This window comes from Carcharhinus amblyrhynchos, chromosome 15 (assembly GCF_965287045.1).
Source record: "Carcharhinus amblyrhynchos chromosome 15, sCarAmb.v2.hapA, whole genome shotgun sequence".
NCBI classification, from domain to species: Eukaryota; Metazoa; Chordata; class Chondrichthyes; order Carcharhiniformes; family Carcharhinidae; genus Carcharhinus; species Carcharhinus amblyrhynchos.
The window spans coordinates 72950404-72970280 of record NC_137338.1 but is presented as its reverse complement, the minus strand read 5'-3'; the positions used below and the strand labels follow the sequence as shown (position 1 = coordinate 72970280).

General features: G+C 39.7%; 1 protein-coding gene across 1 annotated transcript in view; it reads left to right on the top strand.

Moving 5' to 3' along the window:
* Positions 1 to 18698, top strand: part of rubcnl (rubicon like autophagy enhancer) — a 51917-nt gene extending 33219 nt beyond the window's left edge. Inside the window, exons 11-16 of the mRNA XM_080204218.1 lie at positions 1410 to 1474; positions 7355 to 7593; positions 8092 to 8153; positions 10143 to 10296; positions 12347 to 12437; positions 15006 to 18698. Coding sequence (XP_080060344.1) covers positions 1410 to 1474; positions 7355 to 7593; positions 8092 to 8153; positions 10143 to 10296; positions 12347 to 12437; positions 15006 to 15118 — 724 coding nt within the window. The 3' untranslated portion in view covers positions 15119 to 18698. The remainder of the gene's footprint in view (positions 1 to 1409; positions 1475 to 7354; positions 7594 to 8091; positions 8154 to 10142; positions 10297 to 12346; positions 12438 to 15005) is intronic.
* The last annotated feature ends 1179 nt before the right edge of the window (positions 18699 to 19877 follow it).

Here is a 19877-nt window from a genome sequence, read left to right as displayed (position 1 = left end):
ATCCAATTGGGGCAGCACAGTGGTTAGCACTGCTGCTTCACAGCTCCAGGGACATGGGTTTGATTCCTGGCTTGGGTCACTGTCTGTGTGAAGTTTGCGAGTTCTCCTCATGTCTGCGTGGGTTTCCTCCAGGTGCTTCCTCCCACAGTCCAAAGATGTGCAGGTTAGGTTGATTGGCCATGCTAAGAAGTTGCCCCTTTAGTGTCCTGAGATGTGTAGGTTCGAGGGGTTAGTGGGTAAAATATGTAGGGATATGAGGTAAGGCTGGAGTGAGACTTGATGGGTTGAATGGCCTCTCTCTGTACTGTAGGGTTTCTATGATTTCTATCCAGGCATAGTCTGCAATACTATTGAGGAATTCAAATGTGCAATCATCATCAGCAAACAAACTCGGGCGAGGCCACTGATGCAACATCGAGGCATGGTGGTTAGCCCTGTTGCTTCACAGGGCCGTGGACCTGGGTTTGATTCCCAGCTTGGATCACTGTTTGCATGTTCTTCCCATGTCTACATAGGTTTCCTTCCAGGTGCTCTGGCTTCTTCCACTCTGTCAAGCTGGTTAGATGCATTGGCCATGCTATGTTCTCCCTCAGTGTACCTGAACAGGCGCCAGAGTGCAGCGACTAGGGGATTTTCACAATAACTTCATTGCGGTGTTAATGTAAGCCTATTTGTAACTAATAAATATTTAACTAAAAATAGTGGGGCAAAGGACATTGCCCTGAGGAACTCCTGCAGCAATATCCTAGGGTGGATCTTCCTTTTGTGTTTGGCATGACTCCAGCAAGTGGAGAGTTTTTGACTCCAATTTTGCCATGCTTCCTTGATGCAGAGGCAGTCACTCTTGTCTTGCCTTTTGAGTTTGGTTTCGTTCATACTTGGACTCGGCTGTAGTAAGATCTGGAGCCAAGTGGTCCTGGCAGAACCCAAGCTGAGATCAGTGAGCAGGTATTGGTAAGTGCATCTGACTAGCACAGACTATGCACTTAGGTGGGATGGGAATTTGTAGATTGGATTTGTTTCATTTGTGGACAGAATATTTGTAGAAGAGTTGTAGATGCACTAGAACAGTTGACGCTGCTTCTGAAAAGATGCAAACTGAGTTCTGCCCTATCAATACTTCAAAATTTGTTTACTTAATATCCTAAACTTTTTTGAGAAGGATGAAAGTTGCTGAAATTCAGTTTCTCAGAAATAACTATAAGGGAATCTGTTTAGTTTTCTTCAAAGACTAAAAGTACAAATGATTAACTTGCTGTTATTGAGCAAACCTGGAACCTGTCTTAGCAGTCTGCGTAATATATACAAATCAATTCTCAAGAAAAGCTTTTAGCAAAGTGATATCGGATCAAAGTAAGAACCTTTGTATGTTTGTCTTTAAAAACAAATCTCTTTGTTTACAATTACAGGCGAGAAACTGTTATAGCTGCTCAGAATTCGATGTGTGCTGGTTGTGGAACACCAATAGAGCAGAGTAAGTAGCATAAGATGTATCTGATCATGTGTGGGTGGCACAGTGGGTAGCACTGCTGTCTAACAGCTCCAGAGATTTGGGTTTGATTCCCAGATTGGGTCACTGTGGAGTTTGCACATTCTCCTCACGTCTGCGTGGGTTTCTTCCAGGTGCTCCAGTTTACTCCCACAGTCCAAAGATGTGTACATTAGGTGAATTGGCCATGCTAAATTGCCCCTTCTCTCGTACATGTGTGGGATTAGCAGGGTAAATATGTGAAGTTACGGGGATAGGGTCTAAGTGGGATTGTTGTCGGTGCAGACCCGGTGGACTGAATGGCCTCCTATTGCACTGTAGGGTTTCTGAGACTTCTTGAGTATTCATTCAGTCACACAAACATGACACTTGTCATGATTTTGATGTACATTTGATGCAACTTTGCTAGGTTTTAATTTTTTCAAGATAGAGCCAGTTTTGATGATATGGACTGTGGCCTGCAAGGCTAAAGTAGGGTTGGTGTGTGGCCTCCTTACTTCACCTCTCCCAAACAGCAGTAGCTTGATTAATAGCACTCCTGCCTGTCAAAAGATTAAGTTCTAGTCCCACTCCCAAATGTTGAGCACAAAAACCAAAGCTGACCCTGTCCTGAGGAAAGGCTGCACTCAAGGTGCTGTCCCTCAAGGAGATGCAAAAGATCTCCTGGTGCTACTTCAGAGCTGGGGCGTTCTTCCCAATGTCCTGATGAGTGAATATTTATCCCTTTATCAAGTTCGTTAAATGAGTTGCATGGCAATTGGCACTTTGTTACAACGTAGGAATCCTGGCCGCTAACCTGGCTAACAATCACTCTACCTCATTTGGCTCTGAAACTTCTGGTGAATGACATTATAAATACCAAGTCATTTTCTAATAATTGCATTAACTGCACTTGCCTAATATCGAAATGCATTTACCATCTACATATCCATTCAGTCTTCTTTCCCTGACTCCTCCTGATTTGGTGGTATTTTTCAGCTTCCAAATCACTAATGTAAATAGTAAATAACACCGTTTCCAGCACTGAATTAAATAGAGGTAAGATTTCAATTCCAATGGTTTAAATCTAATTTATGTACTTTTGATCTTGATTCTCACACCAGAAGAAATATTTTTGTTAAACTGAAGGGTGCCTTTTAAGACAGATTAGGAATGATTGCCTTGCTACTGCATAATACTCAATATGAGGTGTTGCATGTCAAGGGCTGTTTAGTAATTTAGATTTTACATGCAGATAAGTGAGCGGGGTGTCACAGCTTCTTACTGCACAATCTGTCAATTGTTGGCAGAAGCCTATAGCGAGCAAAACATGTCTTTGGCTGCAGCTCACTTGCTTTCTGGATCACTGCACCATAGGAGTCTGCCCATATCATCCAGCTATAGCTGGAGTCCAATTTCAGAAACCCTAAATTAGATCACCCTTTGACCTCCCAAATTCAAAGGGAACGTGAGACAAATTGAAACTTGTCCTTCAAATTTAACCTATTGAGGCCCAGTATCATTCTGGGGAATCTGTGCTACACCCTCTTTTTTCCAGTCAAAATAACCTGAGGTGATGTCCAGAATTAAACACTTTTTTTCTCCCTGAGTGATGGGATCTGACCAAGGCAATGTAAACTCTGCTTTTATATTCCAACCCCTTGAGGAGGCCAATATTCTATTAACTTCAATGTGGAAAAAGAGGTAGTTTGTTTTTTCTTCCCTTGGCAAATCTAGTGCAATGGCATTGGTCTTCTGCTTATTATGAAGTGCTGCACACTGCTACCTCAGTATTGGTCAAAGAGCCATAGGCATGGCACATCTCTCCATTGGATATATAATTAGCTTGAGGAGCAATACTCCACAAGCATGGAGCAGGGTAAGGTGGCAGGCTGCTAAAAGCTACAGCTGGGATAGGGGATTGAATCTGTACTGTTGTAATCACCTGCTAGCTACCTAGATGGTGCTGTTATAGCAATTAAAGATCTTTTGGCTCTTTACGCATTCAGTCACCTATCCCTAAATAATGTCATGGTACTTATTCTTCACAGCCTCCAACTCAAACTAGCGGTGATTGAACCATTGATAATTGAACAGGAAAGGTGGGGAAATAACTAGCAAGCTTGAAACTTTCAATGCCTAGATAAGGCAGTGTTATTATCCTGAAGTGATTAGGCTGTTAAGGGGAAGAATTCTCTTAGGAATCCCTGATTTTTGTTATGGGGCTATTATCAGCTTTGTTTGGAGAACCAGCATTTCTTCCATAGGGATGGATCATTTATCCAAGTTGGCTTTGTAGCTTGTTTATTTTTTTTATTTGTTCATGGGATGTGGGTGTTGCTGGCTGGGCCAGCATTTATTGCCCAACACTGAGGGCAATTGAGAGTCAACCACGTTCCTGTGGATCTGGAGTCATGTGAAAACCAGACTAGATAAGGATGGCAGATTTCCTTCTCTGAAGGATGTTAGTGAACCAGATGGGTTTTTACAACAATGATTTCATGGTCATCATTAGACTTTTAATTCCAGTTTTTTTTTGTTATTGAATTCAAATTTCACCATCTGCTGTGGTAGGATTTGAACCTGGATCCCTATGGAGCATTACCCTGGGGCTCTGGATTAATAGTCCAGTGACAATGCCACCTCACCACTGTCTCCCCAAGGAGGCTTTGCAGGTTCCTCTAGTTCAGACATGGTGTATGAAGATGCAATGGGTGAGGTAATATTTAAGATCTAATGGTGCTTCCAACAACTCTGCAAGTAATTTGTGCTGCATGTTGTGCAACTGAGCAATTGAAACCAGGGTGAGAGGAGGGAATTTGGTTCATAATTTCAGGAGTGCAGCCAGTAGGTAAATAACTCTAATTTGGTCAGGGGCAGCAGGGTGTGACTGCAAATGAGGCAGGTGGAGGGATACTGAATTGAGGAACAGAGGAGCCTTAGCTCTTGACCTTATTCAACAGGTATGAGGTACTTGTTCCCTGTGTGGATGACGAAAAGAGCTGTAGGGAGGATGAACTAGCTGACCACTGCACCGTGGTATAGGAGGCCATTCAAGAGGGGGGAGCGAAAAGACAAGTGGTCATTGTCGGGGATTCTATAATTAAGGGGATTGATAGCATCCTTAATAAGCAAGATTGATTATATTGCCTGCCTGGTGCCAAGGTGAGGGATGTCTGACTGGCTTGAAAGGATATTGGAGGGGGAGGACCCAGTTGTTGCGGTCCATGTTGGGACAAACATGGGCAAGACTAGGAAAGAGGACCTGTTTGGGGACTATAAATCACTTGGAACTAAATTAAAGAACAGATCTGCAAGGATTATAATCTCTGGATTACTACCTAATCCACATGCAAATTGGCATGGGGATGAGAAAATTAGGGAAGTGAGCACATATTCCATTTCATAGGGCACTGGCATCCGTGTTGGAAAAGGAGCGATCTGTACTGTTCTGATTGTCTTTACCTGAACCGACCTGGGATCCAGTGGAAAGGGTGGTCACAAGGACGTTAAACAAGTGAGTGGGGTGGGGTGGAAACTATGGGAAATATAACAGTTAATGTGGGGAGGAGGTTTCAACTACATGGAAAATTTATGAAAAAAGTTAAAAGGAAGGAGAACTTAATGTTATTAAGTGGTGTTAGGATTCAAAAAGGTATAAGAACTAGCATAAAGGCACTTTTCAAATGCTATGAGTATTTAGATAACGAAGTAAATGAGTTGATGGCACAAATCACCATGAATGAGTATGATTTAGTGGCCATTACAGAGATATGGTCACGACTGGGAGTTAACTATCTAGGAGTATCAGACTATTCAGCGGGACAACAGGAAGATAAGGGAGGTGGTGTAACTCTATTATTTAAGGATGACATTAGGGCGGTAATGAGATGATATAGATTCTATGGAGAAAAGAGTTGAATCCATTTGGGTGGAAATTAGAAATAGTAAGGATAAAAAGTCACTGGGCATAACCTATAAGGCCTTCAAATAATAACATCATGGTGAAGCGAGCAATAAACAAAGAAATTACTGATGCATGTAAAAATGGTATGGCAATTATCTTGGGGGATTTTAATGTATCAGTTTCTCTGCTGTTTGTCCATTCATTCTCTCTATGGACTGCCATTAGCAGTCTTTTCCCTGGTTGCTATGACTCATCTTTCATTCCCTCTCCCTGCAGTATAAATATCTCCCACTTTCTATGCCTTTTAGCTTTTGACAAAGGGTCATCTGGACTCAACTCAGTTCTTTTCTCTCCTTACAGATGCTGATACAGATACAGACATGCTGAGATTTACTAGTATTTTCTCTTTTTTTGGTTTCAGATTCCAGCATCAGCAGTAATTTGCTTTTATTAGGGAGATTCACTAGATTGATTCCAGAGTTATGAGGAGGGATTGAGTTGACTGGGACTACACTCATTGGAATTTAGAAGAATGAGGGGGGGATCTTGTAGAAACATATTAGATTATGAAGGAACTAGATAAGATAGAAACACAGAGGTTGTTTCTACTGGTGGGTAAACTAGAACTAAGGAGCATAGCCTCAAAATAAGAGGGAGCAGATTTAGGACTGAGTTGAGGAGGAACCTATTCAAAGGGTTGTGAATCTGTGGAATTCACTACGCAGTGAAGCAGTTGAGGCTACCTCATTAAATGTTTTTAAGGCAAGGATGGATTCTTGAACAGTAAAGGAATTGAGGGTTATGGTGAGTGGGAAGCTAAGTGGAGCTGAGTCCACAAAATGATCAGCCATGTTCTTATTAATCCCTATTGGAAATTTCTATGTGGATTTGGTGATGCTAAACACATGTCCTCCATCAAATAATCTGGTTGTCACTCTTTATCTGAACTTGCAAATGAGTGCCATTGGATCAAGTAAAAGTCACTTTGTGCTTGGGACTGTCTCAGCGTGCAAATCACCTTTTGAGACAAAGGTAAATTTACTGCACTAGTTATCAGGAGGTAGTTGAGAAATGGGTGAATCCCTTTTATGCTGCTACAATGCAGTAGCAACAAGAGTTGTATTCCCCACTAACAGGATGCTACCACTAGTGTGATTCCAGGCAGGTAGGTTATACATTCCAACAATTGGATCACATCAAACGGCACATTCCTTAGGTTGTTCACAACAGTGTGCTGAAAGCTACACATATTCACATACCAGGCCCTGTCATTTGCAGGCTACATCCATTCATTGTGCCCTTTTCAGATGTTCATTTCCCATGGCAGTGCCTTGACCAAGTCTGGTTTGAACAAAAGCATGGCAGTTAACTGTTTCCTGCTGCATTCTCCATTGCAATGCTGCTACCAAACAATTTGCCAACCAATCAGCACTTTATTTCTCTTGCAGTGCAAATTGTTTCCTTTGTAATTGATATTCCTGGCAAAATCTGTTCCAATTAATGCAAGGCAGTTTATTTGGATTATTTTCAATAATTTTTATGTGCAAGTTAAGTGGTTTTAAACCATATTTAAATGCTGACAGTGGCTTGGGCCACTGTTCTGACCACATTTAGCATCCTGTCGTCTGTTTTGATGTCCTGCTTGTAACTGATTTTTACCTGTGCTGAAACACTGTTTGTTTCAGCACAGGTTGTTTTTATTGTTTTTATGAGACTAACACTTTTTCCCCATTGCTGCAACATTTGGGGCTCTACATGGGAGAAATGGACTGCAATCAACAGTTGTAATTTCCTCCCTCACACCCTTGATATCAGGTAGTATCTGCTTGCAATGCAACTGTTATTAAACATTATTTTACAAATTGGGAAAATTACAATTGAAACTTTAGTTGTGTAGTAAAAGAAGATTTAATTCATTTAGAATTCAACAGTTATCTCGGAATGGAACATTTTTAAACATATTTATTTAACCCTTGCAGAATATATCAAAAAGCTTCGTTATTGTGAGTACTTGGGGAAATACTTCTGTGAATGCTGTCACCAAAATGAGGAATCCCCAATTCCTGGCCGAATCCTAATGAAGTGGGATTTCAGCAAGCATCCTGTCTGCCATTTCTCCAAACAGCTGTTGGAAAGTATATGGCATGATCCACTATTCAATATATTCTACATCAACAAGTCCCTCTACGACAAAGTAAAGGAACTGAGAAAGGCCAAGGTATGTGTGGGGCTATTTGTGCTTGTGTAGTATGGAGGTAGGCTCTGTATTTGATTTAGTTACTAATGCTGAGTTTTAAATAGTTGCTATGAAAGGGGAACTCTGTTAACTTATACTCACATCTCAGGAATGGGAAATCATTTGCCAAGGCTGGAATTAATTGTCCATCCTGAGTTGCCCTTGGTAGCCATGAATTGTTGCTGTCTGTGCGTCAAAGGTACTCTGCCATTGGGTCAGGACTTCCTGACTCAGTTACTGTGATGGAATGGTAATAAATTCTGGGTATTCCGCGACTGATGTTGCCATGTACCTTCTGGCTTTGTTCAAATGATGGACGTACTGCTAATGTTGCTCCTGGCTATGTTAACAACTGTTCACCATTTTAAATGTGCAGTTTTTTTAAAAAGGTGGGGTAGAACTGGCTTCTGAATGTTTACTGGTATGTTAGCTATTCTTATCTATGGTTAATGCAATAATGCGGAACTTTTTTTACATCAGGAAATTCAAGAACAGTTGATTCACATCAAAAAACTGATAAAGACCTGCAGATTGGCTGAAAGGTACCTTACCTGTCCTTAAGCTTGCACAACTAGATTGGGTAGAAATTCATTTCATCGTTTGTGTCAACATGGTTCAGTTAGTAGAGTTCTTGCCCAAGCCAGAAGTTCGTGTGTTCAGGTGTCACTTCTTCTGCACAAAAGCTGAGTTGACATTCCCGTACAGTACTGTGGAAGTGCTACACTGGTGCTGGCTTCTTAATGAGATCTTAAACCAAGGCCCCAAGGCCTCATCTTCTCTCCCAGGTGGATGTAAAAGATCCTCAGTGCCCTGGCCAATTTTTATTCGTCTCCATCAACATCACAAAATCTGGTTGTTACCACATTGGTCTGTTTCTAGTAATTTGCTGTGTACAAATTAGCTGCTGCATTTTCTATTGTACAGCAGTGGTAGCATTTCAATAAGAACTTCATTTGGTGCTGTAAATTGCTTTGGGACATTTGGTGGGTTTGAAAGTAATATTTGCAGCCCACCCCCTCATCAAGGATTAGATTGCGAAGTTGCAGAATTAGTAACCTGCAGGAAGTGACCTTTTTTTAAAAAAAGAAACATGCTGGACTGTTAGGCAGCTGTCATTTCATTCCTGCAATGCACTTCAAGCTCAACAATTGTTGCCACATTTTTTTCAGCAAACCTTAATCTAATTTACTGACCAATTGTCAAATACATAATGTTAATCATCATGGTTTGAAGATCAATCCAAAGATATTTCACAGGTTAGCATTTTCTTTGTTTCATGAAGGTGTGTCATTGCCTGTGTTACATCATTATAAAGGATCCATGCTGCAACCCTGCATGGTTCAAGTTTGGATCCTTTCCCACAGTAATCTCAATCATGTTCCAAGTAAACAAGTGCTTGCCACCCTCCTCCAACAGGCCAGTCTTCATTCTGTCCTGACAGAATAGTTTTGAGGAACTGAATGGCCTCAATTCTCTCTTGCATGTTGTCACAAAGTCTGAAGTCAGAACAGATTTGTTCATGAGTAATGGTTTTCAAAGTGTAATGCATCTTGAATGTTAATGCAGGCAATCCTTATACTTATGATATTGATCTCTGAAAACCATGAGACAATGGTGATTTCTAAAATAAAGTTTACTTATTAGTGTCACAAGTAGACTTACTTTAACACTGCAATGAAGTTGCTGTGAAAATCCCCTAGTCGCCACAATCCAGCTCCTGTTTCGTACACTGAGGGAGAATTTTGCATAGCCAATACACCTAACCAGCACATCTTTTGAACTGTGGGAGGAAACCAGAGCACCCAATGGAAACCCATGCAGATGGAGAATGTGCAGAGTCTGCACAGATAACGAACCAAACTGGAAATCGAACCTGGGTCCCTGGTTCAGTGAGGCAGCGGTGCTAGCCACAGTGCCACCGATTTGGTTCCTGAACCAAGGTCACAAACCAGTTGTGGGGCACCCAGTGCTTGTTTAAATGCTCTCCACTCCTGCCCTGTCAAGTCACCTGAGATGATTGTGGATGCCTGCTCATCATAGCACAAGTTCTTCAATTAGTATGAGGGATACAAAGAAATCACTGCCTGATTCACCTTGAACTAGCTCAAGTCTGAGCACGTCGTATAAATGTAATAAAATCATGCCAGCGGTGCCAAAAAGATCTAACAGAATAAAACACTAATTTCCAATCTAATAAAGACAGTTTGACCTGTCCAGTCATGCAGAACATCAAGGTGCATGCATGAACATGCTGATATGGTGTCAAAGTGAAAACTGACATTGTAAAGTTGAAATGGGGGTGTTGATTTATAAATGTTGCAAGTGCAGTTTGTCGTAACTCCAATGTTGTACAGTCAAGGACTGCCTGTAATGTAAAGTCGAGCAGTATAAAGGCTGTGTTGGAAATCCATTGCAATTCCTCTGGTTTCTTCTCCAGGTGCACTAGGTCTCCACCATTGTCAGAATTGCTTATTCTAATTTAAAGTGCATTCTATTCTTCTAATATTGGTTTGTCTATTTAAATTTGATAGAGCAATGGTTGAGTTCTGGCAGATATGTTCCCATCTGACTGAGGAGCTGCACCTTTACTCACTGAATGATCTGATGATGGTGAAACGAGGCCTGCTGGTTCCAGGCCTGAAAGAGACCCTGAAAAATGTCCTTGCTCATGTGGAAGGTTGTGAGGTAAAACCATATTAAATTTTCTGAAGAGCTCAGATTTTTAGTCTGGCTCTGAACCCCTTGGTTGGTGGTCCTACTCCTGCCATTTGAGCGAGCATAATTGAGTTTAAATACCATTTTAGGCTGTTGTTCCTCTAGTGTGGTACAGAAACTGGACAAGGAGGATCCTGCCTTCCAAGTAAATGTCTTTACTTGGAAGGCAGGATCCAGACATTAAGTGTCGTCCTGTGGCAGTATCTGAGCAATGGGAAAATTCTGTTCGATATTCCTTAGAATCCCTACAGTGCAGAAGGAAGCCATTCGGGCCATTGAGTCTGCATTGATTCTCCAAAATAACATCTTGCAATGCAGAAATTGATTGCTCCAAAGGTAACTCATTGGTTGTGAATTGTATTAGGATGTTGTGTAAATGGAAATTTTGTTCTGTACAAAAGCAAACAAAAATTTTGGCAAGGAAAATATATGGTGCAAGTCTGATTTGAGGCATGTGACCCCTGTAGAAGAAAAGTCTAAGCACTTCATGTTTAGCTTATTGAAGATTCAGTACTACTGGACTTTTGTGTCTAAAATGGTAACTTGAGGTTCATTTTCAGCAATGTCAAACACTTAAACTGTTCAGGTATGATATAGAGAATACAGCTGAGCTTATGGATACTTGACATTTAATTGAAAATGGCAACTTTTTATCCCATGGAAAGTTTCTTTGTGGAGTAGCGTACAGATAAGAAAGACATGGCTGATTTTTGTCCATGTTTAGAATTCTAGGATAGTTGCAGCACAGAGGGAGGCCTGCCTGTCTGTGCCTAGAGCAATTTGCCCAGTGCCACCCACTTGCCTCTTCCTTTATTGCCTTGCAAATATTTCCTCCTCCTTAATGATCCAATTCCTTTTTAAGGCCTTGATTTGAATCTACCTCCACTGAGGCGTTGCTTTGCTCTGCACTCATTTAGAGTTGTATACTTCGTTCCACCAACCTCCACTGAAGCCCTACTGACCGTTCTGCCCTACTGTGAAGTTCTGAATCATCTTCATTACAGTTACAAATTTCCAAATGATATCAAACTTGTGTATAGAATACAAAATATTTCCTAGTTTGGTTCTTCTTATTTAATAAAATGCAAATGAGATCAAGCCTTGGAGGAGGAGCTACGCCTACTCAAATCAGCTTGGGTCATGTAGATCAAGCCCAAGACAGGAGGTGACAGCCCTCTCTGGTCTGCTTGGATCAGGAATGTCTCAACTTGTTGAGACTCTGAATTGGAATAAAAACAAAAACATTAAAACTATTGGGGAATCTCTCTACATACCATCTTCCAATCTGGGAGGAAAAAAGTCACAACTTCTCAAGCAAATTACACACGCATGTTGGTAGCATTTTTTTTGAGACTCTAACCTTGTTGTTTTAAGCCTGTTCATATGGTGGTTGGAAATCCAGGACAACTGTATTCCCTCTCTGTCACTCCAAGTGATTTGCCCTTAAATTTGTGCTGGTTTTCCTTGAAGAATCCACATTTGTCTGCAAAGCTGACTGCCAAAGGCTTTCTCACAAGTTAAACTGGCCTGTAGCTGTTGGGCTTAATCTTGCAACCAAATGTTGCAATTCCCCAGTCCTCTGGCACCTATAACAAAGCAGGATTTCAATGATTTATGCCTATGCATGGTGCTCCCCATTCTCAAGCAATACAGAATTTATTTTTCATTAAACACAACTTATTTCTGTCTTCTTCCACATCTACAAAATGTCATCCTGGTCTTGAACATTTGGGACAAAAATTCAGCCTTTGGTCAACATTTCCTCATTACTATTCACTCAGTGAATTTTCAGCTGTACAAGTTCAGCAACAACACTGACTCCTAGTGCTGTTTCCTAGTGCTCTGATGGAGACTTGGTGCAGACTCAATGAGCTGAATGGCAGCCTCCTGCATTGTATACCTGTCATTTCAGTGATTCAGGTTCATATGTAGGTGGATTAAGATTGTTACTGTGAAGACTTTGTTTTAAATGTTTCCTCTTTCTTCCACCGCCCCCCCCCCCCCCCCCCCCACCCTATAGTTGTGCATGGCCAAGGGCTTCATCTGTGAGTTTTGCAAGAGTAGAGATATCATCTTCCCCTTTCAGACAGACCAATGCAAGCGATGCTGTGGTGAGTACTGTTCTCAAGTGGTTTTTTTTTCTAGACGTCTAAAAATCACTTCTGTATGCAGTCAGTGCCCACACCTTGACTAAAGCTTCATCCACTCTTCCCAGTCATGCACATTAATCACAACCTCTCAAGCTTCCCTTTCTGTTTAGCCTCCATTGTAACTCATACCATGGTTCCATTTCTTTTGACGTAGAGATGCTGGTGTTGGACTGGGGTAAACACAGTAAGAAGTCTCCCAACACCAGGTTAAAGTCCAACCAGTTTATTTGATAGTAATCCCATAAGCTTTTGGAACGCTGTTCCTTCATCAGGTGTGTGGAAGGTTCTGATCAGAGAAGGGCATATAAAGACACACACAGTTTACAGAATACTGATTAGAACGCAAGTCTTTACAGCTAACCTGCTATTCAAGTCTTAAAGATGCAGACAATGTGAGTGGAGATAGCATTAGCATAGGTTAAAGAGATGTGCATTAGTCTCAGACTGATAACCAAGTTCTGCACACATGAGGATGGCCTCAACTGGGATCTTGGGTTCATGTCACACTATCTGTAGTCCCAATGACTTGCCTGGGCTTGTAAAATCTCACTGTCCTGTCTGGAGACAATACACATCTCTTTAACCTATGCTAATGCTATCTCCACTCACATGGTCTGCATCTTTAAGACTTGAATAGCAGGTTAGCTGTAAAGACTTGCATTCTAATCAGTATTCTGTAAACTGTGTGTGGCTTTATATGCCCTTTGATCAGGACCTTCCACACACCTGATGAAGGAACACAGTTTCCGAAAGTTTGTGGGATTACTATCAAATAAACTGGTTGGACTTAAACCTGGTGTTGTGAGACTTCTTACTCCATTTCTTATACCAGTCAATTTAAAATCGAATTTGTTGTGCTGGGTTGATAACAACACCAATACAGAACTTCTTTTTGTGAAAGAGGAAACCAATTGTGTAACCAAGATTAGTTTGCATTCATGGAAATGACAATACTAGGTGCAGAATTCACTTGTGATCAAGGAACTTCCCCTTTTTTTTGTACTGTTTTCTGACTTGTATATTTTCGTTGTTTTGATGCTTCTGCTTTACAGCTTGCTTTTTTAAAAGCTGCTGTCATTTTTGAAAAATACTTCCTCCAATGCCTGGAGATGAGACAATATGCTACCTAAATTGTAAATATAAAGAGTTTATATAAAGATATATAACATTTCTTTATTTCAGAATTGCTTTTTTTAAAATCATCCATGGTAAGGCTTCTTGCAACGCTGGCCAAGATAGCTGAGTTTTTATTTCCTCCATTAATGTCAAATGTTTGAATTGGTTTTTATCAAAAATCAGTAAACACACCTGATTCCAGGGATGATGGGACTGATTGTATAAGGAGAGATTGACTGACTACGTTAGGATTGCTTTCACTGGCGTTCAGACAAATGAGGGGGGATCTCATAGAAACATAAGTTCTAACAGGACTAGACAAGGTTGATGCAGGGAGGATATTGCTGATTGTGGGGGAGTCCAGAACCAAAGGGTCACAGTCTGAGGATTCAGAGTAAACCATTTAGGACCGAGGTGAGGAGTAATTTCTTCACTCATTTATCCTTTTTTTTTATTTTTCTACTTGTCAATCCTTTAAATATCCAAGTATTGATGGTTCTTTGTGCAGCCAAGTTATCCTGATGATTGTAGACAATTCTCTCAAATGACAAGTTTGTATAATAAGTCCACTTGATTTATCCAGCTAAAGCATCTCAACTTTCTGTCAATGCCAGGGGACAACCCTCCTGCAGTTGTCCCACTGCCCTGCCCCACCCCCCCCCCCAAAAAAAATTAAATGTCTTAAATGATCCAGGGGTTTTAGTAGTAGTCGCCAGGGGTACGTGGGTTCAAAACTCAACTTGGAAGTTAATGGAATTTAAATTTAATTAAAATCTGGAATATAAAGTTGGCCTCAGTTTTGTGGCAACTATGGCTATCAGAATTTGTTGTAAAAAAAAAACTCCTCTAATGTCTGCTTTAGAAAGGCAATCTGCCATTCTTGCCTAGTCTGGCCTACACGTGACTCCAGAGTCACAGTAATAGAGTTGACGCTAACTGCCTTCTGAAAGGATCAAGCAAGCCACTCATTTTAATTAGGGATGGATAACAAATGATAGTGATGCCCACATTCCATGAAGGAAAAATCTCCTTTCTAGCTTTGCATTATTTTCTTTTTGAAAGGCTCCTCTAAAGCAAATGCAATGCAAGATGTTCCTGTTGTAATGTGCATACAGAGAAACGTAGAACATAAAAAATAGGTGCAGGAATAGGCCATTTGGCCCTTTGAGTCTGCACTACCATTCAACAGGATCATGCACTTTCAGTATCCCGTTCCCCCGCTTTCTCTTCTCTTGATGCACCTTGATCCCTTTGGCAACACAATTTGGAGCAAAATAATTCCACCTTTCCTTCCCCAGTCCCCTTCATTTTAATAATGGATATTAAAATTGTTTAGGGCCTCCTTCAAAATACATGTGCTTTTTAATTGGCAGATAACTAGCTTTTCTCTTTTTCTCTTATTCCAAACATCAGTGTGCAAAGCGTGCTTTCATAAAGAGTGCTTCAAAACTGAAGAGTGTCCAAAGTGTGCACGGATCCAGGCTCGGAAGGAACGACTCCTGACTTTCCAGCAGCCAACGGACTAAGCAACATGTCGAGTATTGAAGTGGAGATCCTCCAAGTAGATTTTGGTTTTAAAAAGCACAACTATAATGCCAGCTTCCATTTTTTATATTTTAAAAAAAGCAAAAAAAAGTTGAACAAAGTAACGACGTCTGGAACGTCCCTTTTTTTTGAAATGTCTCGCGATTAAATGCAAAATTTCTCTGGTACTATAGAGCCTACATGAAGTTAACCATGGTGTAATCATTCCATACATTATAAGTATTTAAAAGAAGGTTATCTAGATTAAACTAGCATGAACCATGAAAATATCATTTAACCTTCAAAGTTAGGACTTAAATTAAGGTTTTTTTTACTTCATGCAGAAGCTTTAAAACCTTAATTTAAAAGAAAATATCTATTGTAATGTACGGAAAGTATTTTATGCAGTGGTGTAAAGCAAATGTGCTTATTTAAATTCCAGTTTAAGTATTCGGTCATTCTTTTTGGAATAAGTAATTTTTTGGTGGGGAGCAGGTGAAAATTGCCCAAAAATAAATCAAGTTGTAAAGTCGTCATTGTCTTCTTCCCAGCAAAAAAAATTATAACTTAAGAAAAATATGTTTAAAAAAAATCTGAGCCAGTTATCTGAGCTTGGATATCGTTAAATTGATTGGATGCTGGGATGTTGCCATGGTGCTAACATACCTGCTCTTCTTACTAGATTAGTTTTCTTATCTCCGGTATGGAGGTCTGTGTCAAGGTTAAGAGCTAAAAGTCTTCCTCAGTTAACATCATTGGCATCATTAGAGCACTTACTGCACTGATATTTATCTATAATCTCTGCTCAAATGTTGCTCTAGGTTGTGAAATTGAGATGCAAGATTTTTTCAAGCTTAATTTATTTTCTTAATATTTATGGAAATATGAAAGTTGAAATGTACTCTTTCTTCCTTCCCCGTGAAACTAATCCACGTGCTCCAAAAAAGCACTATTTAATTTAGAAAGTTTTGCATATCATGTTTACACTCAGCTTCATGAAATTTCCATTTAGAACTGTTGATTTCTTGTCTAGGCAATGAAAATATTGTGTGTGAAAGAATTGTAGTTTCAAACCCTACACTTGTAAATGTGTAAAGCATTCTTTCACTCTTGTTTATGTGGAAAAATTTAAATCAAACTTTTTAAGACATTTAAATATATTTTAAGGAAACCCAATATGTAAATGCAGCAAAACTGCATTTAAGAGCAGGTGTTCTCACTGTCCTTTTTAAAAGTTTCTTGCAAATATGCAAATCCGAGCTAATGGATTTAACCATTGCACGGGTCTGTATCACTTGCAGTTAAAGGGCAACAGTTTTACCAAAAAAAGTTTCCCAACCACTTCTGTTGGAAGGTGGGGATTCTTTTCGAAAGGGAATGTTACTCTGGGAAAATTTAAATGCAAAAACCTTGTCACTTCCAAGCAGGACTGATTTTCTGTTTTTTAAACAAAGTTTAATCCTTGAAATTCTGTTTTGTAAATTTTAACTGCAATTATTTATGAAATTGCTCTATCCACCATTTTAATGGGGACGTTGAGATTAGTTCCTCATTTAAAAAGGCAGAATAGAGGAATTTTATTTGAGCATTTAAATATTTGTAAACTAAAATTTCCACAACATAATTTCAAGGATTGTCTTTTATTTGACTGGTTTGGTACAGCAGTACCTCACTTTCATCCTGTCTCCATACTTCCATATCTGTTGGTTTGATTACCCTATTCTCAACCTTACAAGTGGCCTGTTCAGAACAAATAATCTGACTCTGCTGCCTGACTTTATCTCTGCTCTACTTAGATTTCCCCCTGCCATTCACTACTTGGTTTTGCCTAATATTATCAACGTAATGATTGGACTGACCTTCATTACCTTTCTCAAACTTAGTCCTGACATGCATTTCTCAAAGACTTAGGATTGCACAATATATATTCAAAACATAACTTGATTTTGCAACAATTTTTAAAACACGTAAAATAACCATTTTTGGAAACAAATCTTCCCCATGATCCAATCCAAAACAGTGGACAATTTGATACCAGCACATCTGGTATCTGTACTAGGCTATTTTGCAAATGGAATAACTGAGGGAAGGGCAGAAATAGATGCAAGAGGTAAGTTTTGCCACCAATAAAGCTGAGTTCCCAATTTTTTGTCTGCTTTATATTCTTAGTGGGGAAAATGAAAAACTCCAGGTTGCCCCAAAGCTGAATCCAATCATTGTTTCATTTCAGCCAGTCTTCATGTTATCAGAGTGAAGACTTAAAACAATTTTCTTGCATACAGCAGCCCTTTAAAATGTTTTGGCATAGGAAGTATTTTACCTTCCCTTGATCTATATGCAAGCACCTTCCATGTGTATCCTTGCTGTAAAAGGTCATCTTGGATGTGATCTGGTCTGTTCCTGGCTGCTCTTCTGGTGAGTAAGGAATCTCCTTTTTGATCCTGAATGCTGTTTGCAATGCAAAGTGGAAGCCCATAATTTTTTTTAACCAATGGCATTCCTGCAGTGGGATCAGCATTCAGGAGTTGAGGAAACTCGCTATAACAGCAGCTGTCTATGGCTTGGTGAATGAGTATAGAATCTTGACCAATGTGGAAGGGGTATGAATTACAGCATAATGCTGTCACATATTTGATATAGATCATGTTATGCACTATCTTTTGTGTAGAAAGGAACTGGAGAACTAGTGATAAATTGCATTTAGAATTGAAGACCCCAAACAAAAACTGAATGAACTATGAAGGCGGCTTTGGTGAGAACAAATGTTTTAGTGGGGCTAAATAATATGACACTGGGATATACATGCTAGTGCTAGGCCAGGCAGACACAAGGTTGCACAGAGGGAGAACCCACTTTGTGAGGAAGTGGAAAACACTGGGGAGTTGGGTGGGATAAGGGATTTCCTGCTTTGCATTTAGAATAAAGCATACAACCAGGGTTTAGAGAAGAGATAAATGCACTTAGTACAATACTCAGCCAAAAAACAAAAAAGACTTGTAAATTCCAGATACAATCCAAAGTCCAGAATAAGCTTGATGCGGCTCTTGGGAGAGCAAAGGAAGGGTCACTAAAATTAGGCCTGGACTTGACATTCTTTTTAAAGTCTGTGTTTATAGTTATAGGTTAGAAAATGTGGTTGAATAGCTGCCCACAGTTAAACATTGGTCAGTTAGAATTCTGAGGCCAGTGGGACATATTCCTGTGGCCTCGTTGAATCCCTATCATCAGAAAGAGAAAATATTTGTGGAGATTAGTCTCTTGCTGCTTGCATCATGAAATATGTATTTGATTTTTTTATAAATTCTGGTGGTGGGTGTTTGAGGGGAGGGGAATATTCTACATTGAATATTCTCCTACCCCAAGTTTAATGTTGCTCTTTAAGCTGCCTTTTGCAGAAAATAAAATGCAATTTTTAAAATTGCACTTTATTGTGAACAAGCTCCTTTACTATAAGTGAGGCCCGGTATTTCTGTCTGTGCTTGAAGAAGGTGACTTTATTTTGGGCACAGCTATTTTTGTGTGTACAATCCTCTGAAGAGCACTTGTATTTTCAAAAATTAATTCTTGTGTGTTTTTCCCTAATGTGGTACAATAAAATATGCTTGTATCAAAAAAGCTTGATGTGTTCATTTGGGCAACTGACCATTGGAGGGATGTCAGGTTGTGTGATACTAACCCATTAATAGAAATAAATCATAGTCACTCAACACACAATAATAGATGTTATCACCAAGAAGTTTAATCCTCTTTGCAATTGGCCTGAATTATTCTCCTCAGGGGCTACTGCTAGAATTGAATTTGTGGCAGAAACACTCGCATTAAAATGCATCAGCTATTGCATAAGATTTGTTTGGAATGTGTTTTGCTTTCAGCATGATTGGTATCCTAACCTGTCTGAACTTTTTAAAACCCCACCTAATTTTGTGAACAATGTCATCGGCACAGAACGGCAGAAAGAAATCTTGATCAACATTTATCTTTTAGCTTGGCCCCAACATTCTCCTGCCAGTCAACTGATTGTTACCCAACAGTCACATACAGTTACTAGATTTAACATTCATATATTTCTTCTGGAAGTGAAACTAGGAGGAAATTTTTAACAGTTAATCACAAAATAAATCTAAGTTTGAGTGCTCCTCATACTTTATGACAATAACAAATCTTTTTGTCAGTTTGCAACAATGGTCTCGATGTCTATCAATAATGTCCTCAAACCTACATATTTCAAGAGGGGAAGAAAGGGTTTTTTTGTTTACTTTATTCAAATCCAATCAAGTCAAATTAAAGCCAATTCAGAGTCCCAACAAGTTGTCCCAATCTTGGATGTCCCAATCCAAGCTGACAAGACAGGGCTCTTGCTTCCTATCTTGGGCTTGATCTACATGATCCAAGCTGATCGGAGTAGGCCTAGCTCCTCCTCCAAGGCATGATCTTTAACCATGTGATAAAACATTACTAAACATAAAAGCACACATTTTGGAAACAGTAGCGCATCTGGCCAAAATTAATAGTAGTCACAGCTTTCTGTAAGATATGTCACATTGACCAGGAAGTTGACAGATGAAATAAGTAATTTAAACTTGTACAACTTTCCTGTTGATCAAGAGACTAACAGATGTAAACTCTATTTTGGAGAGAAACTCAGCAGATATTTTTAATATGATTTCATCCTGCTGTTTGGAGAAAGCCATTTGTGATGTTGTTCATGGTTTGTATTCAGCACAGTATATGCAGAACTAGGATAAAAGCTATGAAGTTTTT